The sequence below is a fragment of the Hemiscyllium ocellatum genome, chromosome 31 (genome assembly GCF_020745735.1).
Source record: "Hemiscyllium ocellatum isolate sHemOce1 chromosome 31, sHemOce1.pat.X.cur, whole genome shotgun sequence".
In the NCBI taxonomy this organism is placed as follows: Eukaryota; Metazoa; Chordata; class Chondrichthyes; order Orectolobiformes; family Hemiscylliidae; genus Hemiscyllium; species Hemiscyllium ocellatum.
In genome coordinates this window covers 20,962,713-20,989,258 of record NC_083431.1, presented here as the reverse complement: position 1 = coordinate 20,989,258, position 26,546 = coordinate 20,962,713, and the positions used below count along the sequence as shown (strand labels likewise).

General features: G+C 41.0%; 1 protein-coding gene across 1 annotated transcript in view; it reads left to right on the top strand.

Annotated features, from left to right (window-relative positions):
* blmh (bleomycin hydrolase) overlaps positions 1 to 24,423 on the top strand; it is a 95,343-nt gene extending 70,920 nt beyond the window's left edge. The window contains exon 12 of the mRNA XM_060848091.1: positions 20,398 to 24,423. Coding sequence (XP_060704074.1) covers positions 20,398 to 20,546 — 149 coding nt within the window. The 3' untranslated portion in view covers positions 20,547 to 24,423. The remainder of the gene's footprint in view (positions 1 to 20,397) is intronic.
* The last annotated feature ends 2,123 nt before the right edge of the window (positions 24,424 to 26,546 follow it).

Sequence of the window (26,546 nt, the reverse complement as noted above, 5' to 3'; positions counted from 1 at the left end):
ATCATTGCAGATGAAGATTCACCAATGAAATGAAAATAGTTTGACCTAACTGTAATTGTCTTAGAATGAAGGGGTGCCAATTTAAGGTTTGAGATAAGGAGGAATTTCTTCTCTGAATGTTGAGTTTTTGGAACTCCTTGCTCCAGGCAGCTATGTGAATAGAGTCTTTTTGTGTACATTTAAGGCTGAGATAGACTCTGGATCAGTCAGGAGTTATGGGGAAAACGCAAGCAAGTGGTCATGAGGCGTATCAGATCAGCCCTGATTCTGTTGATTAGCAGAGCAGGATTGGGAGTTCCCATTTCTTATGGTCTAATTGCAAAATTACAGTGGAACCTTGGACTTAAAGCAGCCTCTGTCAACCTTACTCCTTCAAGCTGTTAGACTGGTTGGACATGCTACCACATGATGGAGCTTGTGATTGTGAGACCTTATTAAAGCTTCAGCACTGTCCTGTTGCTCCCTTGTCACTGAGAGACCTTATCAAGGCTGCAGCACTGCACTGTGTCTCTCTCGTGACTGTGAGACCTTTATCGAGGCTTCAGCACTGCACTGTGTTTCTCTTGTCCTAATTTCCAGTGAGGGAATGGAAAGGAAAGCAATTAAGATTTGAGATAATGTTAGCATTGGCAGATGTCTGGAGGAAAATTTTAAGGGCATACTAGTAGTAAAACATGTTGATCACATTGGAAGTGTCTTGTGTGGCTCTTGCTAAATCTGAGAATTCCCACTTCAGGCTCCATACTAGAACTAGAGCACAACAATTGAGGCAGGCATTGATGTGCGTACAGATGGAGTACAGCCCTGTCAGAAGAAATTTCCTTTGGATGAGTTGTTAAGCCAAGGCCCTGTCTCTCAGGTAGGCATAAAAGGTTCTGTGGTATGATTTCAAACAAGAATCATGATAGTATCTGATCATTATCACGTTGCTGTTTGTGGGAATGAGCAGTGTTCATATTGGTGGCGGATTTGCTACATTACAACTTAGACTATGCTAGGCAAGGACTTCACTGTCTATAAAGCACTCTGATATAGTCAGTGGTTACAAATGGAACAGTATAAAATGATTTTTTTTTAATTCCTGATCTTACATGAATATTTATTCTGATCTTATAGGATTGAAAGCTGAAATTTGGCTCATTGTGTCTGCTGACTCTTTGAAAGTTTTCCTTTGTCTATAGTTTAAACAGAGCTTTGAGTTTTTTATTTCTCACCCCTCCCAACGTGACAAACCGATCTGAAGATGTGGGAGCAGAAGTAGGCCATTCAGCCCATTAAATCTGCTGCACCATTCAATGAGATCTGATAGTCCTTAACTCCATTTCTCTGCCTTTTCCCTATAACCCTTGATGCCATTATTGATCAAAACTCTATCTATCTCAGTCTTGACTACACTTAACAACTCAGCCTGACAGCCTCCTGTTATAAAGGACTTCACAAATTCACTACCCAACTGTGAAAATGCTTCGTCATCTTTGTCTTAAATGTGCGCCCCTTACTCTGAGGCTATGTCATTTGGTCCGCCTCGCCATATCTACCCTGTCAAGTCCCCAAGAACCTTGTATGTTTCAAAATGTTTGGTTCTTAATCTTCTAAATTCCTGAAGTCCATACGAAATAGGAGCAGAATAGGTCTTTGGGCCCATTGGGTCTGATCACATCCTGGCTGATATGTTTCTCGACCTCATTCTCCTGCCTTCTCCCGTAACCCTTACTAATCAAAAACCTTTCTATCTCTGTCAGAAAGACGGTCAATTGACGTGGCCTCCACAGTCCTCTGCAGCAATGAGTTTCCCAGATTAACCTCCCTTGGCTGAAGAAATTCCTCCTCATCCCTTCACTCAAAGGCTGTGCACTCAGGACCTAGTCTGTCCTACTGGTGGAAGCATCTCCTCCTTGTCCACTCTATTCTACACCTCTCAGTATTCAGTAAGCTTCAATGAGATTCTCCCCTCATCCTTCTAAACTCCATCGAGTACAGACCCAAAATCCTCATATGACTAACCATACATGCCCAGTATTAATTTTGTAAATCTCCTCTGGACTCCTTTCAATGTCAGTGCATCATTCCTTAGATACAGGGCTGAAAACTACTCTCGATGTTCCAAATGCAATCTGACCAGAGCCTTATTATATACATTCAGTAATATATCTAGCCCTGTTGTGGTTCTGTTCGCCGAGCTGGGAATTTGTGTTGCAGACGTTTAGTCCCCTGCCTAGGTGACATCCTCAGTGCTTGGGAGTCTCCCGTGAAGCGCTTTTGTGATGTTTCCTCTGGTATTTGTAGTGGTTTGAATCTGCCGCTTCCGGTTGTCAGTTCCAGCTGTCCGCTGCAATGGCCGGATTTTGTACACTAGATTGGTTTTGCTCATGCTGGGTATCGGGTCATTCGTCCTGGTGAGTTTGTTGTCTGAGCAAAACCAATATAGTGTACAAAGTCCCATGCATAGGACACTACATAGGACAAACAGAAAGACAGCTAATGATCCGCATCCATGAACACCAACTAGCCACAAAACAACACGACCAGCTATCCTTAGTAGCCACACACTCAGATGACAAGCAACATGAATTCGACTGGGACAACACTACTATTATAGGACAAGCCAAACAGAGAAGCACCAGGGAATTCCTAGAGGCATGGCATTCATCCACAGATTCAATCAATAAGCACATCGACCTGGACCCAATATACCGACCACTGCAGCGGACAGCTGGAACTGACGACCGGAAGCGGCAGATACAAATCGCTATAAATGCCGGAGGAGCATCACAAAAGCACTTCACAGGAGGCTCCCAAGCACTGAGGATGTCACCTAGACAGGGGACAAGACGTCTGCAACACAAATTCCCAACTCGGCGAACAGAACCACAACGAGCACCCGAGCTACAAATCTTCTCACAAACTTTGAACATCTAGCCCTCTCATCTTCCGCCTGGGAACCCTCCAACCACAAGGTATGAATTCAGATTTCTCCAGTTTCCTCATTTCCCCTCCCCCCACCTTGTCTCAGTCGGTTCCCTCAACTCAGCACCGCCCTCCTAACCTGCAATCCTCTTCCTGACGTCTCCGCCCCCACCCCACTCCGGCCTATCACCCTCACCTTGACCTCCTTCCACCTATCCCACCTCCATCGCCCCTCCCCCTAGTCCCTCCTCCCTACCTTTTATCTTAGCCTGCTTGGCTACTCTCTCTTATTCCTGATGAAGGGCTTATGCTCGAAACGTCGAATTCTCTATTCCTGAGATGCTGTCTGGCCTGCTGTACTTTGACCAGCAACACATTTGCAGCTCTTGAAATGAATGCTAACATTGCATTTGCCATCCTAACTGCCAACTGAACCCGCATGCTAACTTTAAGAGAATCCTGAATTAGGAATTCTAAGTCTCGTTGTACTTCAGATTTCCAAAACTTTTACCTCCATTCTTCCCACCAAAATGCATAACCTCACACTTTCCCACATTGTGTTTCATTTGTTACTACTTTGCCTGCTATCCTGGCCTGTCAAAGTCCTTCTGCAGCCTCCCCACTTTTGCAACATTATCTGTCCCTCCACCTATCTTTGTATCATCTACAAACGTAGCAACAATGCCCTCAATTCCTTCTTCCAGATTGTTAATATATAATGTGAATATTTGTGGTCCTAACATTGACCCTTCTGGAACTCCACAAGTCCCCTACTTCCATCATGAAAAAGACCCCTTTAGCTTCACTGTCTGCCTTCTGCCAGTCAGCTTCTATCCATGCTGTACCTTGCCCCAAACACCTTACCTTATTTAGCAGCCTCCTGTGCAACACTTTATTAACACCTTCTGGAAATCGAAACAGATCATGTCGTGTTGCTCTCCTTTTCTAACTTGATTGTTACTTCCTCAAAGAATTTGAACAGGTTTATCAGGCATGACCGTCCCTTGACAAAGTTGTGTTGACTCACCCTATTTTCCCATGCACTTCCAAGTACTCAGCAATCACATCTTTAATAATAGACTCAAATCTTACCAATGACTGAGGTCGGGCCAACCTGTCTTCTGTCTCCCTCCCTTCTTAAAAAGGGGTGCTTCATTCCTGAAAGATCTCCACCATCTCCTCAGCTATCTCCTTCAGAACTCTTGGGTGTGATCCATCTGATCCAGGTGATTTATCAGATCTTTCAGTTTCTCCAGCACCTTCTCCTTAGTGATGACCACTACACTCATCTCTGTCCCCAATTCTCTTAAAGTTCTGGTGTCTTCCACTGCAAAAACTGATGCAAAATACCTATTCAGTTTCTCCATCATTTCTTTGTGATTAATTTTCCAGCTCATTTTCCAATGGTCCAATGTCCACTCTTGCCTCTCCCTTTTCATGTATCTAAAAAAACTCTTGCAATATTCTTTTACATTATTAGTTAGCTTAACTTAATATTTCACCTTCTTCTTTCCCTTGTTGCTATCTCATTCCTCTGGCTTCCCAATGATTTTCACCACATTGTTTGCTTTTTCTTTTGCTTTTATGCTGTCCCTGAGTCCCCATGTCAGTCATGGTTACCTTATCCTCTGAGTGTGTTTCTGTTTGCTTGGGATGAATTTCTGCTGTGCCTGCCATGACCCCCAGAAACTCCTGCCATTGCTGCTTCACTGTCTTCCTGGCTAGACTTCCAACAGATGAAGTACAATGTGGGAAAGTGTGAGCTTATGCAGTTTGGTGGGAAGAATAGAGGGAAAAGGTTTGGAAATCTGAAGTACAAAAAGACTTACAAGTCCGAGTTCAGGATTCTCTGTCCTTCCAATCAACTCTGGCCAGCTCTTCCTTCACGTCTTTGTAGTCACCTTTACTCAAATGTAATACCATTATATCTGATTGAATCTTCCCCTTCTCAAACCACAGGGTAAATTCTATCATATTGTGGTCACTGCCTGCTAGGGCTTCCTTCACCTGAAGTCCCTAATCAAGTCTGCTTCATTACACATCCCCAAATCCAAAATTGCCTGTTCCCTAGTGGGCTCTACCACAAGCTGCTCCAAAAAAACATTTTATAGACATCCCAAAATTCCTTTTCTTGAGATTCACTCCCAACCTGATTTTCTCGGTTCACCTGCATATTGAAGTACTGCATGATTTTTGTACTAGTGTTGTTCATACATGCCTTTTCTACCTCCTGGTTTATTTTCTGTTGCACGTCCTGAGTATTGCTAGGAGGCTTGTGCATAACTCCTGTCAAGCTCTTTTTTTTCCTTTGTGGTCTCTCAACTCCATTCAGGCAGATTCTACATCTTCCAACTCTGTATTGCTTCTTGCAATTGATTTAATTTCATGTTTGTTGACTAACAAAGCAACTTTGCCCCATTTCCATAGAACTCCTAGATTGGGTATTTAGTTCCCTGCCTTGATCCTCTTGCAGGAGAAAGTGAGGACTGCAGATGCTGGAAATCAGAGTTGAGAGCCTGTTGCTGGAAAAGCACAGCCGGTCAGGCAGCATCCGAGGTGCAGGAGAATCGATGCTTCTGGCATCGTTTCCTGATGAAGGGCTTATGACTGAAACGTCAATTCCCTTGATCCTCTTGTAGCCACATCTCTGTTCTGCCTGCATTTAAATACAACACCCTCAGTCCTACGTTGATGGCCCCACTTCTCATAGTTGTCCCTTTATCTGCTGTGCCTGAAGTTAGATTCCTAAGTCTTCCATACTCTCTCTCCTATTACTTGTACTGGAAAATTTGATCGCCTCTGCTGACCCCTTCCCCCACTTCAACGTTTTCCACAATTTTTCATACAACTGAGCCTAACTATTTAGTTTATAGACCTATCCACAGCTCTAGCTATGAAATTTTCCAGAACTCCGGACCCAGCATGATTCAGGTGGAACCTGTCCATTGGGACAACTCCCTCCATCCCCAGTCCTGGTGCCAATTTCACATGAATTCTAACCCATTTCTCCCACACCAATCATTGGAACATTCAATGTTTTTAATGGACCTATGTGCAAATTGACTTGTGTTTCCAGATACTGCAGCAGTCGCTACACTTAAAAAAAATCACTGACTTTGAAGTGTCTTGCGTTCTCCTGAGACCAACAAGTACAAAATAAATACAACTTTTTAAACTATTATTGTAACCACATTCTACCACCATCTTAATCATTCAAACTGATAATGACAAAGCTATTGTCATACAGTCATAGAATCATACAGCACAGAAACAGACCCTTCGGTCTGACTAGTCCATGTCAACCAAATTTCCCAAACTAAACTAGTCCTATTTGCCTACATGTGGCTCATATCCCGCTCAACCTTTCTTATTCATTTACTTGTCCAAATGTCTTCTAAATGTTATAATAGTACCTGCGTACACCACTTCCTCTGTCAGTTCATTTTGCATACAAACTAACCCTCTGAGAAAAAGTAACCCTTCAGGTCCCTGTTCAATCTTTCTCCTCCCACCTTAAAAATATGATTAAATTAGATTACTTACAGTGTGGAAACAGGCCCTTTGGCCCAACAGGTCTACACTGACTCGCTGAAGCACAACCCAGCCAGACCCATTCCCCTATGTTTACCCCTTCACCTAACACTACAGGCAATTTAGCATGGCCAATTCACCTGACCTGCACATTTTTGGACTGTGGGAGGAAACCAGAGGAAATCCACGCAGACACGGGGAGAATGTGCACAGTCAGTCGCCTGGGGCAGGGATTGAACCCAGGGCTTTGGCGCTGTGAGGCAGCAGTGCTAACCACTGTGCCACAGTGCTGCCTGTCTGATTTTGAACTCCCTCACATTAGGGAAAAGACCTTTTGATATTCACCTTATCTGTGCCCCTCATGATGTTATAAAGCTCTATAAGGTCACCCCTCAATCTCCCATGCTTCAGTGTAAAAGGTCCTAAACAGCACAAGTAGCTTAGTGGTTAGCACTACAGCCTCACAACACCAGGGACCCAGGTTTGGTTCCAGCCTTAGGTAATGTCTGTGTGGAGTTGCACATTCTCCCTATGACTGCCGGTTTCCATCAGGTGCTCCAGTTTCCTTCCAAAATCCAAGGACATGCTGGTCAGATGGGTGGCCAAAGTGTCCAGGGATGTACAGGTTGAGTGGATGAGCCATGGGAAATACAGGATTATAAGGATAGAGTGAGGACAGTGAGATGCTCTTTAGAGGGCAAGTGTAACCTCAATTGTCTGCTTCCACAGCCTATCCTTATAAACTCAAACCCTCCAGTCCTGGCAATATTCTTGTAAAGTCTTCTGAGCCGTCTCCAATTTACTCATATCCTTCCAATAGCAGGGCAACCAGAACTGTGCATAGTACTCCAAAGGTGGCCTTACCAACATCCTGTAAAACCTCAACATGATGTTGAGCTCCTATACTTATTGGTCTGAGCAATAAAGACAAGTGTGCTAACCCACCCTGCCTACTTGTGATACAACTTGCAAAGAACTGTGTTCCTAAAGCCCTAGGTATTTTTTTTGACAACACTACCCAGGGCCATACCATTAACTATATTATTCTTGCCCTTGTTCATCTTACTAAAATGCAATACCTCATTATTTATCCCAAATTAAACTCCATCTGCTACTCCTCAGTTCATGGCCCAATAGATTGAGATCCCTTTGTAATCTTGGTTAACTTTCTTCACTATACCACCAAGTTTGGTGTCGCTGCAAACGTACTAACCATGCCTCTTAAATTCTCATCCAAATTGGTTGTTTAAATGACAAACAACAGTGGGATCTAGCACCGATCCTTACAGACCACTACTGGTCATAGCTCTCCAGTCTGAAAGCCAACCCTCCAGAACCACCCACCATCTGCTAACTTCAAGCCAATTTTGTATCCAATTAGCAAGCTGTCCCTGAATCCTATGTGATCTAACTTTACGAACCAGTCATCATGTGAAACCTTGCCAAAGGCTTTACTATAGTTCATGTAGACAACTTCTACCGCTGTGCCCTCATCTATTGTTTTGATCCTGTCCTTAAAAAAAATCAGGATTGTGAGACATGACTTCCCATGTACAAAGCCATGCTGACTATCCCTTTCCAAACGCATGGAAATCCTTTCTGTCAGAATCCCCTCCAACACCACTGATGCCAGACTGACTGATCTATTGTGCCAGGCTTCTCCTTACAGCCTTTCTTCCACATAGGCCCAACATTAGCCAAACTCCAGTCCTCCAGCACCTCACCGTGGCTGTAGATGACACAAATATCTCCACTAGGGGCACTGCAATTTTCTTCCCTAACTTCCCACAACATCCTTTGATATGCTTGATCAGGTCCAGGAGATTATTCCCACTTCGTTTATAAGACTTCTAGTACTTCCTCCTCTGTAATGCTGACCATTCAGTTCAAGAAGAATGTAAATGTGTTCAATTAATCCTGCAGGGGCTTGATTAAATTATTTTCAATGTATTCAGGAAATTAAAGTGTTGACAATGTTGCAATCATTAATGATAAAAATCACTGATCCATTTTAAAAAAAAATTATAGACTACTCTTGGCACAATTTAAATTAAAGCTGATTGACTTTGTTCTTTTAGATTATTACTTTTTGGACATCTGTAGAATTTGATTTCTGGTATTAACTTGTTTTGTAATCACTCTGTTTGAAAGTTGCCTTTCAAATGAAGTCAAAGTCTTGTTCTGGCCTTGTGGGAAGAGCTGTGAGCCTGTGTTCACACAGCCATATTGCTGTTTATCCCTTTTACGTGCATGCATAAGAGGACCTTCAAACACTTGCTGGGGGCCAGGAGTGGGGATGAAAGGCAGGAAAGGATGGCAGGACAATGATATTACTTGAAACAAACACGCTTTAAAACCAAAGTAGTTATTCCAGATTCAGAGCAATCATTGTCAATTCTCATTGTGCTGGGGTGTTTATAATTAACCTGTAGGACTGTGACAGCCCATTAAAATTACAAATCATTTTGGACGCTTTTGCAAATATTTGCCATTCTATCAACTATCAGATTACTAGTGTATGTGTGGTTTATTAGGAAATTTCACACTGAGACTGTAGAATGTTAAGCAACATAGCCAAAACATGAGAATATAAGCCAAGGGAGGTCACGATCAAACTGTACCGCACTCTAGTCAAACTAAATTTTGAGCACTGTGTACAGTTCTAGTCACTGAGAAACAAGGAAATATTCAAGTGCTGGCAGAATTTCAAAGTTGATTCCTAGTAACAAGTTTGAGTTACGAGAAAAGATAAGAGACATGGGCTTTCTGCCCTGGATAGCAAGAGGCATGGGCTTTACACCCTGAGCAGTAAGCATCTGAGAAGGGATCCTATAGAGGCTTGCAACAATCAATACCATGAATGTAGGATAAAGGGAGAGCAAAATAAATTAATAGCAGTAACCTTAGGACTGATTTCAGGAGGTTCTTCATAATGTGCAGCATCAGTCCTTGAAAGAGGCTTCCGGGCAAAGTAATAGGAACAAATGTCCCTGGATCAATTAGTCAATTAAATGGGAAGCATACGTTTGTAGTTAACAGCTGAATTAAAATGATCCAAATAGCCTTAGTATTTTGAGGTTTTTTGGAAATAAATCCATCTGTCATTGTGATTTAACACCGAATGTAGGCTTTAAGTGAATAAAGATTAGAGGTTGAGATAATTTGGTCAGGGTAAGGAGGCATAAGTCAAACTCCATTTTAGAATTATACATTGTGTATTTTTACATTCACATTGTAAATTACATTGTCCACACTAATAATGGAAATTGTTTAAGTGAACTTCTCATGCTGCAATTACATTCACTGTCATTGGTACTGTAATGCTTCCAATGGCAGGATGTAACCCGGATATGACAGTTGTATAAAGCCAATTTCCATTATGGGTAGAGAGTGTGTGGTAATTAATACTGGAAAATAAGGAAATGGTGAATAGTTTACATTTGTCATCATTGTTGAGGATTCAAATAACATCCCAGAAATAAAGGTGGTTCAGGAGGCGAGAGAGTGCAGAATAAAACAAATAAACAAGAGAAAGAGTAGAACGTAGAACATTACAGCACAGTACAGGCCCTTTGGCCCTCGATGTTGCGTTGACCAGTGAAACTAATCTGAAGCTCATCTATTCCATTATCATCCATATGTTTATCCAATGACCATTTAAATGCTCTTAAAGTTGGTAAGTCAACTACTGTTGCAGACAGGGTGTTGCACAGACTACTCTGAGTAAAGAACCTACCTCTGACATATGTTCTATATCTATCACCCCTCAATTTAAAGCTATGTTCCCTTGTGCTAGCCATCTCCATCGTGGAAAAAGGCTCTCACTGTCCATCCTAATTCTCTGATCATTTTGTATGTCTCTAATAAGTTACTTCTCAACCTTTTTCTAATGAAAACAGCTTCAAGTCCCTCAGCCTGTCCTTGTAAGACTTTCCCTCCATACCATGCAACATCCTGGTAAAAGACAGGGAGGTGGGCAGAGGGGACGGGGTGGCTTTGTTAGTGAAGAACAAAATTAAATCCAAGGCATTGAACGACATAGGGTTGGATGATGTGGAGTCTGTGTGGGTGGAATTGAGGAACCACAAAGGCAAAAAACCATAATGGGAATTATGTACAGACTTCCTAACAGTGATCAGGACCAGGGGCGCAACATGTAAATAGAAAAGGTATGTCAGAAAGGCAAGGTCACGGTGATCATGGGGGACTTCAATATGCAGGTGGACTGGGTAAATAATGTAGCCAGTGGATCCAAAGAAAAGGAATTCATGGAATGCTTACAGGATGGCTTTTTGGAACAGTTTGTCATGGAGCCCACAAGGGAGCAGGCTATTCTGGATCTCGAGCTATGTAATGAACTAGACTTTATAAAAGATCTTCAAGTAAGGGAACACTTAGGAAGTAGCGATCATAATATAGTAGAGTTCAGTCTGCAGTTTGAAAGAGAGAAGGCAAAATTGGATGTAATGGTGTTATGGTTAAAGGTAATTATGAGGGCATGAGAGAGGAACTGACGAAAATTGACTGGAAGCAGAGCCTAGCGGGGAAGACAGTAGAGCAAAAATGGCAGGAGTTTGCAGATATAATTTGAGGACAGTATACCGAGGTTCATCCCCAAGAAAAGAGATTATATGGGGAGGGATTAGACAGCCATGGCTGACAAAGGAAGTCAGGAAATGTATCAAAGAAAAAGAGAGATCCTATAAAGTGGCCAGGAGCACTGGGAAATCAGAAGATTGGGAAAGCTACAAAAACAAACGGAGGATAACAAAAAGAGAAATAAGGAAGGAGAGGATCAAATATGAAGGTAGGCTAGCCAGTAATATTAGAAGTGATAGTAAAAGTTCCTTTCAATACATAAGAAACAAACGACAGGCAAAAGTAGACATTGGGCCACTTCAAACTGATGCTGGAAGGCTCGTGATGGGAGATAAGGAAATAGCTGGAGAACTTAAGTACTTTGTGTCAGTCTTCACAGTGGAAAACATGAGTAATATCCCAACAATTAAAGGGAGTCAGGGGGCTGAGTTGAGTATGGTTGCTATTACAAAAGAGATAGTGCTAGAAAAGCTAAAAGGTCTTAAAATTGACAAATCTCCTGGCCCCGATGAACTACATCCTGGAGTTCTGAGGGAGGTGGCTGAGGAAATAGCGGAGGCGTTGGTTGATCTTTCAAAAGTCACTGGAGTCAGGGAAAGTCCCAGATGATTGGAAGATCACTGTTGTAACCCCCTTGTTCAAGGAAGGATCAAGATTAGTGGGCGGCACGGTGGCACAGTGGTTAGCACTGCTGCCTCACAGCACCAGAGACCTGGGTTCAATTCCCGCATCAGGCGACTCTCTGTGTGGAGTTTGCACATTCTCCCCGTGTCTGCGTGGGTTTCCTCTGAGTGCTCTGGTTTCCTCCCACAATCCAAAAATTTGTAGGTCAGGTGAATTGGCCATGCAAATTGCCCGTAGTGTTGGGCCGCAGCTGTTCACATTATATATTAATGATCTGGATGAAGGGACTGGGGGCATTCTAGCGAAGTTAGGTGGACAGGCAGGTAGTACTGAAGAAGTGGGGAGGCTGCAGAAGGATCTAGACAGTTTGGGAGAGTGGTCCAGGAAATTGCTGATGAAATTCAACTTGAGCAAATGTGAGGTCTTGCACTTTTTCGAAAAAAGAATACAAGCATGGACTACTTTCTAAATGGTGAGAAAATTCATAAAGCCAAGGTCCAAAGGGCTCTGGTAGTGCTAGTCGAGGATTCTCTAAAGGTAAACATGCAGGTTGAGTCCGTGATTAAGAAAGCAAATGCAATGTTGTCAGTTATCTCAAGAGGGTTGGAATATAAAAGCAGTGATGTGCTACTGACCCTTTATAAAGCTCTGGTTAGGCCCTATTTGGAGTACTGTGTCCAGTTTTGGGCCCCACACCTCAGAAGGGACATACTGGCACTGGAGCGTGTCCGGCGGAGATTCACACGGATGATCCCTGGAATGGTAGGTCTAACATACGAGGAACGGCTGAGGATCCTGGGATTGTATTCATTGGAGTTTAGAAAGTTAAGGTGAGATCTAATAGAAACTTACAAGATAATACATGGCTTGGAAAGGGTGGACACTAAGGAATTGTTTCCGTTAGGCGAGGGCACAGCCTTCGAATTAGAGGGGGTCAATTCAGAACAGAAATGCGGAGACATTTCTTCAGCCAGAGAGTGGTGGGCCTGTGGAATTCATTGCCGCAGAGTGCAGTGGAGGCCGGGACGCTAAATGTCTTCAAGGTCGAGATTGATAAATTCTTGATCTCACAAGGAATTAAGGGCTACGGGGAGAATTCTGGTAATTGGAATTGAAATGCCCATCAGCCATGATTAAATGGCGGAGTGGACTCGATGGGCCGAATGGCCTTACTTCCACTCCTATGTCTGATGGTCTTAAATCACCTCTGCAGTCTTTCCAATGTTTCCATATCCTTCCTATAATGCGGTGACCAAACTCTATGCAATACTTCAAATGTGGCCACACCACAGATTTGTACAGTTGCAACATGACCTCATGGCTCTGAAACTCAATCCTTCTACCAATAAAACCAACACACCATATCCCTTCTTAACAATATTATCAACCTGGGTAGCAACTTTCAGGGATCTATGTACATGGACACCAAGATCTCTCTACTTATCCATGCTACCAAGAATCTTACCATTAGCCCAGTACTCTGTATTCCTGTTACTTCTTTCAAAGTGAATCACCTCACACTTTTCTGCATTAAACCCTTTTTGCCACTGCTGAGGAAGATTATTCGAACTATAAATTCCCAGGCCTTGATGGGCTTCATTCGCAGTTTGTAAAATAGGTGGATGCATTGGTTTGAATTTTTCAAAATGTTCTATATTCTGTAAAATTCTTACATTTTGGAAAATAGCAAATACAACTCCTCCTTCATGAAAGTGGGGGGAGACAGAAATCAGAAAAACACAAGTCAATTGGCTCAAGCTCTGTCCTAGGGAAAATACTGGAATCTTTTATTAATGAGGATATAGCAGGACACTTGGAAAATCTTAGTGTAATGTGGCAGCAGCTGATTTTGTTTTGTTTTGATGGTTTTGTGAAATTTGATGAACTTAATGAAGTTTTACTTTTTGAGGAATTAACCAGCAGCGTGGGCAGTGGGAACTTATGGATCTGCTGTACTTAGATTTCCAGAAAGTATTTGATACAGTACCACAAAGGTTACTATGTAAAATAAGTTGATGCTGCAGTTGATAACATAATGCTGTGGATGGAGACTTAGTTAGCTGTCAGGAAAAAGAGAGTAAACATAAAGGGCTTGGTTTTGGGTTGGCAAGTTGCTACTGGTGGAGTGCCAGGGAACCAGAACTATCTACAATTCACGTTAATGACTTGGATGAAGGGACTAAATGTATTCTTGCTAAGTTTGCTAATGACACAAAGAGAAGTGGGAACGTAGGTTATGAAGAGGACATAAGGAATCTGTAAATGTATCTGATATGTTCAGAGTGGGCAAAAGCTTGTAGTATAATGGAGTATACTGTAACTATAATAAAATAGAAAAGCAGCGTATTATTTCAATGGAGGGGGTATGCAGAACTCTTAACACACTGTGGAATCCTGATGATGACAATGTGAACATTGTTAACTGTTGTCAAAATCCATCTGGTTCTTTAGGTTAGCTGTTCGGACCCATTCTTGATTTGGAGATGTCAGTGTTGGACTGGGATGTACAAAGTAAAAAAATCACGCAACTCTAGGTTATAGTCCAACAGATTTAATTGGAAGCACTAGCTTTCGGAGCGCTGCTCCTCCACAACAACCTGATGAAGGATGAAAAGAAGCCAATTTCCTTAATGGCCCAATGAGTAGTCAAGGTAACCAGAACATTCACATAGACGAGGGGAGAGTGAGAGATGACTAACTTGGTTGAAAACCTGTAATGGATTACAACAGGGACAGGACAGTCACATGAGGACAGTAGTGTCCTAATTTCTCTCCAAAGCCACAGGAAATAGAAAGTTAACTGTACTGAGGTTCAGCCACACCAACAATGTTTTCCTAGTTCTTTTCCCTAGGGTGGGTAAGTCCAAAACTATGGTGCATATTTTTTAAGTTGAGGAGAAAGATTTGAAAAAGGACATGAGAGGCAACTTTTTTTTAATGTAGAGTGGTTTGTATGTGGAATGAACTGCTGGAGGAAGTGATGGATGCAGGTACTGTTACAACATTTAGGAAGATATTTGGATCAGTACATGGATAGGAAAGGTTTGGAGGGATGGGGCTGCAAGTGGGACTAGTTTGGTTTGGGATTATGGTCAGCATGGAATAGTTGGACCAAAGGGTCTGTCTCCATGCTGTATGACTCTATAACTGCCACTAGGACAGTTCAAGCGTAAGTATCTCTGAATTAAACACAGATTCCAAACCTCTCCCCTCCAGCCACCAGCCCCACCTCCAGGCTTTTGTCTGCTCCTATTCCTGCCTAAAACTTGCAGCTCAGTTTCCCAAGGAACAGAAGAGGCCCAAAGATCACCACGGAATCCTGAAACCAATACATCACCCCCACGACCAGCTCAGACATGAACCTTATCAGGGAATCTGACATTAGATTACCAAGCACCAGGATAGGGACGCAGTCCTGAAACAATGAATAAATGTTTGATAGTTTCTCTCTACAAGCAGTCAGGGAAATTTTTCAGATTAAAAGTAATCCCTCAGAAGCACCCTTTAAGGGAAGTAAATCAGAACTTTACAATATCTCCAGAGTTGGGCACTACTTCAAGATGGTTCCTGATGGCATAGAATCACCCATCAGCAAGTTTCAACTTCTCAGGAGATTTGCACAGAGTCAGCTGCATAGCGACATAGCTGCACTAGGACTTCCACATGTCCCAACGGGATGTGGTGATGTTAGCAGTAATAGATGGGGCCGCTGCTCCGAAGAAAATAATATTGAGTGCGTTGAAATTGTTTGCACTACTGATCCACTACAAAAAAAAATTCTCCAATCATAATAAAATGGCTGAAGTATGCCTATAGTTTATCTGACACCAGGTTGCATTATTTCATTATTGCATTGATTATTTCAGCTCCCCAAGTACACTAATGTCACCAAATACAATTGTTGACAATGATATCAGATCAGTGGTAACAGCTATGATTTATAACCAATTTGTTATTTCTGACATTTTCTTCATTAGGTTCATATTCTGTTGCATCATGGAGGAGCTAGATCTTAAACAGTAGATAGTCAATTGTTTAGTCTGGGAATTAGTTTATTTGTATGTTGAAGTAGAGTGAATCGTTACTGTCAAACTTGATAAATGTTCTTCCATTAAGTTATCTAATTACAATATGGAGGAAATCCAAATGCTGGAGAATTTGTGCAAAAACTCTTGCTTTTTTCCCATAAATAACTTTTGACAGAGTGATGGTTCGCAGTCCTAGCAAAAATAGAACTGTTACTTCCAAATAGACTTCAAATTAAGTTTCGAACATCAGTTAAAAATGATAACTAACAAGTAATTTGTTACAAACTATTTCACAAGTTTAAAATAATATTATAAAAATCCAAAAAGTTTTGCAAGTGTCTCAGTTGGACTCTTTGAACCCAGTGCTTTGGCTTAAAAATATTACAGCTTAGAGTCAATAGGTAATGTTTACATTTAAAATGGTGCATTTTCCAGCTCTAACATCAATCGTGCAAAAAGCCCATTTAATCTACAAAGACCTCTCTAGCCAGTGCCAGATTATGCTAACATGGGCTCTCAGTGTTTGTGATTTAATTAGGTGCTTGCTGTAGCTCAGTTGATAATTTTTCTCAGCGCTCTGAGCAAGGAAAGTCAAGGCTTCAAATCCCACTCTAGAATTTGAACACAAGAATCAAAGTACACTGGTAATGTTATCTTTCAGCGCAGTCCCATTGCATCATTTTAAAGAAGAGAAGTTATTCTTAGTTGCTTGGCTACTATTTCAACATGAATTAATATTATTCAAAAACAGCTTGACTATTAACACATTGCTATTTGTGGGACTTTGCTATGTGCAAATTGGCTGCTGCATTTCCTACCTTACAGCATTGACTACACTTCAAGCTGTTCTACTGGCTGTACTTATGAAAGGTATATAAATGGAAGATTTTTTTAATATTGATCTCATACTTAAGGGAATGCTAATTTTCTTCTCCAAATCTCTGTAAATAGCTACCAATCCGACTTCTTTTCAAAGGTGTGATTATGCTTCAATTAACTACTTTCTCTGCAAACATATGCATACCCATGATGTTGTGGGAAACTTTACTTTCTTACTCAAGTATTGTTCAGAACTCTCCTAACTGTACAAACTAAATGTATTCTGAGTTATATTTCACTGATAATATCACAAGCATAAAACAAATGAGAAACAAATCAGTCTTGTAATTGAAAAATAGGCTCTACAGATTTGCAAACAGGCACTGTTTAATTATTTTTTGTAAAGTGATTTGATAATTAGCAGTAAAAATTATATTGAATTAGATTCTAACAGGTGCTGTAACAAAGTTTTGAAAATATGCAATATTTTAAAATATTCCTTTTGCAGTCAAGAGTGTTCTAAGTAGAAAAAACACAGTAAAATAAATACATGGAGCCAACAGTAAAACCAACAGAAGCTGTTCTGAATGGATTCCATGATACAGTAGTAGTTGTGTGTGAATAAACTGTAACTGCTGGAAAACTGGAAGATTTTATTTAACAATATATAATACATTTTGTTCACATTGCACTGTAAAAGCTGACACCTATTGTATAATAAATGTGTGTCGTTTACATAGCTGGAATATTAACTGAGAGAACAGATGCAGGAATGTTGACTTCAGTATCACAACTGACCCTGTTTTCAATTTTTGGCAAACCTACATAGGAATTGACAACAAAAGCCAAGTTCCAGATGAGAACTACTCTGTTTTTAGAAACTCTCAAAATTACATTTTCTCTGTCGTGGAAAAATCTTAACTGTGCCCTGGAACTAATATAGCAAACTATTGGTTTGCTAATAATGAACTGCTGTTAAGTTTTGATAAAAAATATTTTCCTATTTCAAAATGGCTGCTCAGATGGTCACTTTTTAAAAATTGATTTTAGAAATATTCATGTAGAATGCAGTTATTTTCTTCACTAATAGAATAATATAGGAAGGGTGTTATTAAGCTGCAAAGGATGCAAAAAAAGATTTACAAGGATGTCACCTGGACTGGAAAGTTTGAGTCATAAGGAGAGGCTGGATAGGCTGGGACTTTTTTCCCTGGATGCAGGATGCTAAGGGGTGACATTATACAGGTTTATAAAATCATGATGGCATACATAAGGTGAATAGCCCAAGGTATTTTCCAATAGTAGGGGAGTCCAAAACTCGAAAGTAGTTTTGTACCTCAGTTTTAAAGCACAGTGGTCAATAGGCAATTGATAATTTGTGTTTGCGATGAAAAACTATGAAACATGACAAAAGGCTGCAGCCTGCCTTTCGGAGGTAATATTAAATTCTACAGCATGTGAATGTGGTATTAAAAATTAAAATTCTCCTTTTTATTTTTGAGGATTGCAATGCCTTTTAGGAAAAAAAAGGAACCATATTAAATTTCCCATTAAATTCATTCATTTATTTATATCAGTGAGTTGGAGATAGGGACCAAATGTAGTGTGTCAAATGCATAGATGACCTAAAGCTAAGTGGGAATATTAGTTGTGAGGAAGATGTGAGCTGGCTTCTGGTAGATTTGGGCATGTTTAGTGGAGCAAGAACATGGCATGTAATGTGGAAAAAATGTGAGGGTATCCACTCTGATAAGAGAAGCAGATGCACAAAGTATTTCCTAAATGGTAAGAGGCTGGCAAGTGTAGATGTACAAAAGACCTAAGTGTCCTTGTCAGTAATTCACTGAAGGCTAAAAAAAAGGAGATGCAGCACACTATTAAGAAGGCTAATGGGATGGTAGCTTTGATTGCGAGAAGATTTGAGTATGAGTAGCGAAGTCTTACTTCAGTTATATAGGAGCTTGATTAGATCACATCTGGAGCACTGTGTGCAGTTTTGGTCCCTTTATCTCAGAAAAGATATTGCAATAGAGTGAGTGCATCAAATGTTCATCAGACCTTTTCCCAGGATGGTGAGAATATCCTATAAAGAGAAATTGGGAGAATTGGACTTGTATTCTCTTAAAGTATTGAAGAACGGAAGATGATCTCATTGAAACCTGCAAAATTGTTAAATAGAATCAGAAGTCAGTCAGTCTCATGAACTTTTGTTGCAATTCCTCTATGGCAATTATCTCCTCCTTTAGGCAAGGAGAACAAAAGTGGACACAATAACTGTGGGTGGCACGGTGGCTCAATGGTTAGCACTGCTGCCTCACAGAGCCAGGGATCCAGGTTCAATTCCAGCCTCTGGTGACTGTCTGTGTGGAGTTTGTATATTCTCTCTGTGTCTGTGTGGGTTTTCTCCAGTTTCCTCCCACAATCCAAAGACTTGCAGGTTAGGTGGATTGGCCATGCTAAATTGTCCACAGTGCTAGGTGCATTAGTCAGAGGTAGTTGGGTCTGGGTGGTTTATTCTTCGGCGGGTTGGTGTGGACTTGTTGGGCTGAAGGGCCTGTTTCCACACTGTAAGAATCTAATCCAGCTGCAGTCTCGTCAAGGCTTGATCCAACTGCAGCAAACACTATAACTCCTGTTCTCAAATCTTCTAACAATAAAGAGCAATATACCATTTCCTTTCCTAACTGTTTACTGCACTTTAGTGTTGTCTTTTCATAACTCATGAATCGGAGCGTCCAAGTATATTATATTCAATTTCCATCTTGTTTTTGCGCAATTAGTCTGTGTAAATCCCCTTGAAGCATCTTTACATCCTCCACGCAACTCACATTCCCACCCAGTATTGTGTTGTCAACAAACTTGGAAATATTACAGTTGGTTCCCACATTCCAATAAGTCATTGGTATTGACTGCAAAATGCTGGGGCTCCCTGTCAATTTAGATATTACCCATTTATTCTTGCACTTGCCTTCCATTAAGCAATACTCAATCCATGCAAGTATGTACGCCTAATATCATGCTTCAGTTGTGTGGGCCCTATCAAAAGAATTCTGAAAATCCTAACATGCCATATCCACTGACTCCTCCTTATCTGTTCCGATAGTTACAAATCCATCAAACTCCAATGTCTATTAAACAGGATTTCTTTCCATTCATCCATATTGACCCTGCCGAATTTTGTCATTTTTAAAAATGTCCAGTTATCACATGCTTTGTAAATAGATTCTGATATATAAGGGCTCTTGTGGTGCATTAGTAGTGTCCTTAGCCCTGAACCAGGAAGCTTTGGTTCAAGTCCTACTTGCTCCATATGTGTATCACAACACATCTCAACATAGAAATATTGAGATTTAAGCACTTTCCCAGTCATTGATGTCAAGGTTATTGGACTGTCAACCCAGTTTTCTTTCTGCTTTCTTTCAAAAATAGTGTGATTCCATGTGTATCCTTCCAATCTTCAGAAACCATTGGAATTTTGGAAGATGACCACCAATGCATTCACTGTCTTACAGCCAACTCTTTCACCACCCTGTGATGTAGATTATGAAGTCCAGGGGCACCAAACTTCAGTCACAGTAATTTCCACACTATTACCTTCTAATTAATTCTGGGTGATGACAGGAGAGCAACAGAATATGCACATACTTAGGGTTTTTAAATTAAAAGAATTTATATAAATGAGCAATTGATAAGTGGTATCTCAGGTGAAAAAGTATCAGTCAAGAAGTAACAACAGAAAATCAGAAAGCAAGAAGAAACAGTCAATAAATTCCATAATATGTAAACGTGATGTGTACATGATGAGATGAGTTTCAACAATCTCTGCTGTCTCACAACAGCAAATAGTTCTCAGGCCAGATGATTGATTAACCTGTTTTTGTTTTGAAAGGTTACTTGGTTTTATTGGACGATTGGTTCACTGACTACGTCTTCGAAGTGGTTGTGGACAAAAAATATGTATCAACAGAGATTTTGAAAATAATGGAGCAGGAACCCAAAGTTCTTCCAGCCTGGGATCCAATGGGCTCTCTGGCATGAACACCCAAGATGTTGTACAAGGATGATTTTACATTACACAAGCAAATCTTTTAAAGTTACGAAGAAAAATATATTCATTCTTACACTTAGCTGGAACTTTCTTCTCACTACTGTGAACGATCGTTGGAAGAAACAAAATTGTTGACTTTTCACAGAAGTGTTCCTCAGAAAAAAGACACATTTTGCCTAAACTACTTAATCTCGCCATCATCAGCATCATTTACAAGAAATACCAATGCAAAGGGAAAACAATAAACTGTTTGAGAGGAGAATGCTGATCGATTGGTAAGTGGATTCTGACTGTACAGCGTGGGGATTGCACTATTTTGATGATGATTGACAGTTAACTGCCACGCTTTATTTACATTTTAAACCAAGAAAGTTTACTCTGATAAGGCATTGACTCAACAAGAGAATTGTTTTGAAACAGATACAATGTATTTATACATTCAAAATGCAAGACCCTGTATATTAATATACCTACGTTTCAGCCTGCGCAAGTGCACCACGCTGCACAATTAATTGACAATCCTCGATTGTTCCTTGCCTGTTGCAACAGAGCAGCTCTACCCTTCAGCCATTCACTGCCAGCAAACTACTGAGCACATCCGACCAGCATGTGCTTACAAAACCCCAAAATGGTTTCCAATGCTAGATATGATTGGATAACATTTATGAAATAATTGCGTGTGCAAGAATTAATCCTAAAATTTAGGATTGTCAGTCAGATCTGCAATGTAGTTGCTACGTGCTGGAAACTACAAATATTAATGTACACGGTTCTGCACTTTGCAGACAGCAAAAACACGTGCATATGGTTCATTGGTTTCAACTCAAAAAAATAGCAGCCATTCTCTGGTACAATTCTGAGATATATTTAAGAAAGAGATCAATAAATGTTTGGATTCTAAAGGCGTGAAGTGATATGAGGAGGAAACAAGAATATGGCATTGAGGTAGAAGATTAGCCACGACTGTATTGAATGGGAGAGCAGACTTGAAAGGCCAAATGGTCTGAGTTTCTATGTTTCCTTGTCAGTGTCTTGACCAGTCAGACGCACCCTCTTGGTGTAAAATATAAACAAAGCTCAGCAGTTGGCTGTTAGTCACCATTAACTGGTGCATTGCCCATGGAAGTACCAATCCCCTTGTCAATCAGTCAGCACACTCCTAAAGTTTAAATCTTGTTTTCCCTTTCCACAGATATTTCTTGTGAATGGTCCTAATGAGTGCAAAATGAAAGACTGACAAAATGTGTATTTTTTTCTCAAATTCCATACCATCACATGACTATTTGTATTCCTGTTTTGTTGTCCTAATGTTTAATGTCATTCAATAGATTGCATCCTTTTACAACTTTGACAAAAACTGGTCAATATTTTCAGTAAATATGCCTCCAGTGTATTGTTTGCTTGTTAATTAGATTTGTTATGTTTCTCAAGAGAAGGAACAAAGATGTTTCAGAACAAGCACCCAGCGACTGCATCAAGTCATCTCTGATCAAGTGTAATGTGAGGCAGATGCAATGAAAGCTGCCATTTTATGTCTGAGTTGGTGTTTCTCTATTCTAAACCATGAGATAAGTCTATGTCAGGTAATGACCATGCCTTGTTTTTTTGTAACTGCATTCTGGTAAATATTCCCGAAAGAGAATGTGCATGGTGAGGAACATTTTCCCCTCTTTATGGTGTGTCTGTAACTGGAAGGACATGTTATGAGGTGGGAGGGTGGCATAGCAACATTCTGTTGTCTTCCCACCTCTGCCAAAATTAAGTCTCGGTGGGAAGACCCATGGACAACTTCCCATCTTGCAGCCAAAGTGAGGCCTATAAATGGGCACTTACCAACTACTTAAAGGCCTCACCTTGCCACTGTTATTATTAACCCAGTGACAGAAAGGACAAGAAGCAAGCCGTTGCAGTCTGCCTCTGGCCTCCTGGGTGCATTTAGAAGTCCTTTGTGCAAATGATACTCGCTGCCTGCTCAAAGGATCTATAAGCGAAGAAGGCCTGCTGAATGCTACATCTTACTGTGGACACCACCCCCCACCTTCCACAACGCCCAGTCTGCAAAATCCTTCTCACTATCACTCACCTCTGATCTGGATGGCTCTGGGATTCTGGGTTTTTGTTGACCATCGTGAACGCTTCCCCCATTGACAATGCTGAGCACAAAAAGCTGCTGGCCTCTGATCGACTGGCAGCTCCCTGTCAACAGCACTTTTTCTGCCCTGGGAGCGTCTTCTATTAGAGGTCTCCTAATTGCTGAGTGGCATATATAATACTAGTGGGACATTCCCTGGAGAGCCAACTGTTGTTCCTATCTCTAGTTGACTGGCAATCCCCCACATCCATGCTGTTTCATATCTTATCACATCCACATTTTGTATTGCTCTTGGTCTGAACTTGTAACAAAAGAATTTGTTCCAATCCGTCAAACATGTTTTATATATAAAAAAACAACCATTTTCTACCAATTTTCACCATTTATTCACTCTTTGGTCATTGTTCTTTCCCCTCTCCTTGAATCTTCCAAGGGCAATGACTCTCAGCTCCCAGGGAGGGTGAGAAATCTTGTTCCTGGTCACTGCTAAGGCCGTAATTAAGCCAACTGCTTGGATGGTTATAAATGATCGTGTATGATGCACCTTCAAATTCCTTACCTACCTCTACCTGACATCCTCTTTGAAGTGTGCAACAGGAATTCTGGAATTCACGACATGGGAATTGCCCTTTGCTTTCATTTGGAATTATTTGTTGTCCCAATGGATTGCAGAGTGTCATTCTTTGTTTACTTTTAATGTGATGCAAATAAAAGTCCGTTCTTAGAAACTGAGTTTGGGGAAACAAGATAGGAAATCTGACAATCAGATTGCCACACTAGCAGGTTCCATACTGTGCATGCTTGTATAAATGTTGGTGCTGTTTAGAGTGTGTAGAGACAAAGATGAGAAGCATGACATTGCTATTGAAGTACTAGAATAAAGATGAAAGCTAGGCATAGCAACTTCTACCTGTTTTTATTTGGTATTTTGTTGCCATTTAAAACTGCAAGCCTTCTTCTGAAGCATTAACTAGTCACAAGGAATTCTTCTCTTTACCTTAAACTCTCAAGTCTCTTGGCACATCCAAGATCCAGGAGTAGGCCAATTGATCTAATATTCCAGTTGGCCAAGAGCCCATATAATCAATGTAAAAACAGTAATAGAAATGTAATGCAATGGTTATACACATTACTGTTTATTTACAGCTACATCACTTAAATAATAATGCAACTCTGCCTTAAATAAAACTTAGTGCAGAGAGCTTTCTCAATCGCACTCTTAGCTGACCATTTGGACTTTGTGGAGATAACGATGAAACAGTAAACATCACAGTTCTATGTTTTGCCGCTTTATCAAGAGTGCCATTTCATGGAGGTGCCTATTAAAACAAAGTTGGCTGTACTATAATAACTGAATTGGCCTTGTGTGCGAATTTTTTTTTAACCAACGCTCACCACCTGACAAGATAGCTGCCTTGTGGTTATTTGGTTAGGTATTTAGATATATTAACCCGTGGAGAGATGATTATACATCTCAGGGGCAGGTGGAATTGGAACCTGGGACTGCCTCACATGAACCCCTAATTTTTTTTAAAATCAAATTTGTGTGATTCTGTTATGAGCTGCACAGATCCCATGTTATGGTGTCTTAACTTGTTCAGAAATGTGAAAACATACCCCTTGAGCAATAGGACTTGAACTTGGCAATCCTGGCTCAGAGAGAGGGACACTACAATTGCACCACAAGAACCCCTGGATTATTTTGTTATCATGCTTCAACTGTTCAATTGCAAGTTCGCTGAATTAAATTTACAAATGGAGCAAGTTGAATAAAAGAGCATTTGATCATTTATTGTTGAGAAATGCAATGTTAAAAATCGCAATTAACCAGTTTTCAAATTAAATTATAGAGATCAACAATATACTGAAAAACATTTTCAATTTAAGATGTACTACAACTTACAAGGTAAAGGACAATTAAATAGATGAAAAATACAGGTTGTCTGTGTAACCACTTTTGAATGCACTTCTAAAGCAAACCCCATGCTGTGCTCTCAGGTGGATGAAAGGTTCCCATGGCAACAAAATAGGCACAAGTTGCCAATGGTGTCCTGGCCAATTGTTAGACCAAACCACCATCAATTAACCAGACGTTTTGGTTATTATATCATTTGCTCTTTGTGGGACACTGATCTGGGCAAAACGGCTGCCAGGTTTAACATGTTACAAACCTACCTGTAAAATGCATTTGGGTATGAAGGAAAGAAAGAACATGCTTTTGGGACTGTCCGCTTCTCTTCCATAATTATGTTCATACCCGGGTGTCTTTGGAGAGGGAGCATGTGGTGTCCATCAAGGTCTCGATCCCTTTAGTGCTGGGCACCGTGGGGGTTCAGTGATTTATTTCTCCTTCCAACTCCATTTTGATTTAGTCCCTCCCCACTTCCCCCTAACCTTTTTTTTATATAGATATTGAAGAAAAAGGAAATGTTTTTAACATTTTTTTTACAAACTTACAAAATAACACAAATATAAACACTAATATGCTATTAAATAAATAACAACCAAAACACAACAACCACAAAAAAACTCAACTAAGACTATAAGACATAGGAGTGGAAGTAAGGCCATTCGGCCCATCGAGTCCACTCCGCCATTCAATCATGGCTGATGGGCATTTCAACTCCACTTACCAGCATTCTCCCCGTAGCCCTTAATTCCTCGAGACAACAAGAATCTATCAATCTCTGCCTTGAAGTCCCGGCCTCCACTGCACTCCATGGCAATGAATTCCACAGGCCCACCACCCACTGGCTGAAGAAATGTCTCCGCATTTCTGTTCTGAATTGACCCCCTCTAATTCTAAGGCTGTGTCCACGGGTCATAGTCTCCTCCCCTAATGGAAACAATTTCCTAGCGTCCACCCTTTCCAAGCCATGTATTATCTTGTACGTCTCTATTAAGTCTCCCCTTAATCTTCTAAACTCCAATGAATACAATCCCAGGATCCTCAGCCATTCCTCATATGTTAGACCTACCATTCCAGGGATCATCCGTGTGAATCTCCGCTGGACATGTTCCAGTGCCAGTATGTCCTTCCTGAGGTGTGGGGACCAAAACTGGACACAGTACTCCAAATGGGGCCTAACTAGAGCTTTATAAAGTCTCAGTAGCACATCTCTGCTTTTATATTCCAACCCTTTTGAGATAAGTGACAACATTGCATTCGCTTTCTTAATCACGGACTCAACCTGCATGTTTACCTTTAGAGAATCCTCGACTAGCACTCCCAGATCCCTTTGTACTTTGGCTTTACTAATTTTCTCACCATTTAGAAAGTAGTCCATGCTTGTATTCTTTTTGCCAAAGTGCAAGACCTCGCATTTGCTCACGTTGAATTTCATCAGCCATTTCCTGGACCACTCTCCCAAACTGTCTAGATCCTTCTGTAGCCTCCCCACTTCCTCAGTACTACCTGCCTGTCCACCTAACTTCATATCATCTGCAAACTTCGCTAGAATGCCCCCCGTCCCTTCATCCAAATCATTAATATATAATGCAAACAGCTGTGGCCTCAACATTGAACCCTGCGGGACACCGCTCGTCACTGGCTGCCATTCCAAAAAAGAACCTTTTATCCCAACTCTCTGCCTTCTGTCAGACAGCCAATCCTCAATCCATCCCAGTAGCTCACCTCGAACACCATGGGCCCTCACCTTGCTCAGCAGCCTCCCGTGTGGCACCTTATCAAAGGCCTTTTGAAAGTCTAGATAGACCACATCCACTGGGTTTTCCTGGTCTAACCTACTTGTCACCTCTTCAAAGAATTCCAGCAGGTTTGTCAGGCATGACCTCCCCTTACTAAATCCATGTTGACTTGCTCTAATCCGACTCTGCTCTTCCAAGAATTTAGAAACCTTATCCTTAATGATGGATTCTAGAATTTTACCAACAACCG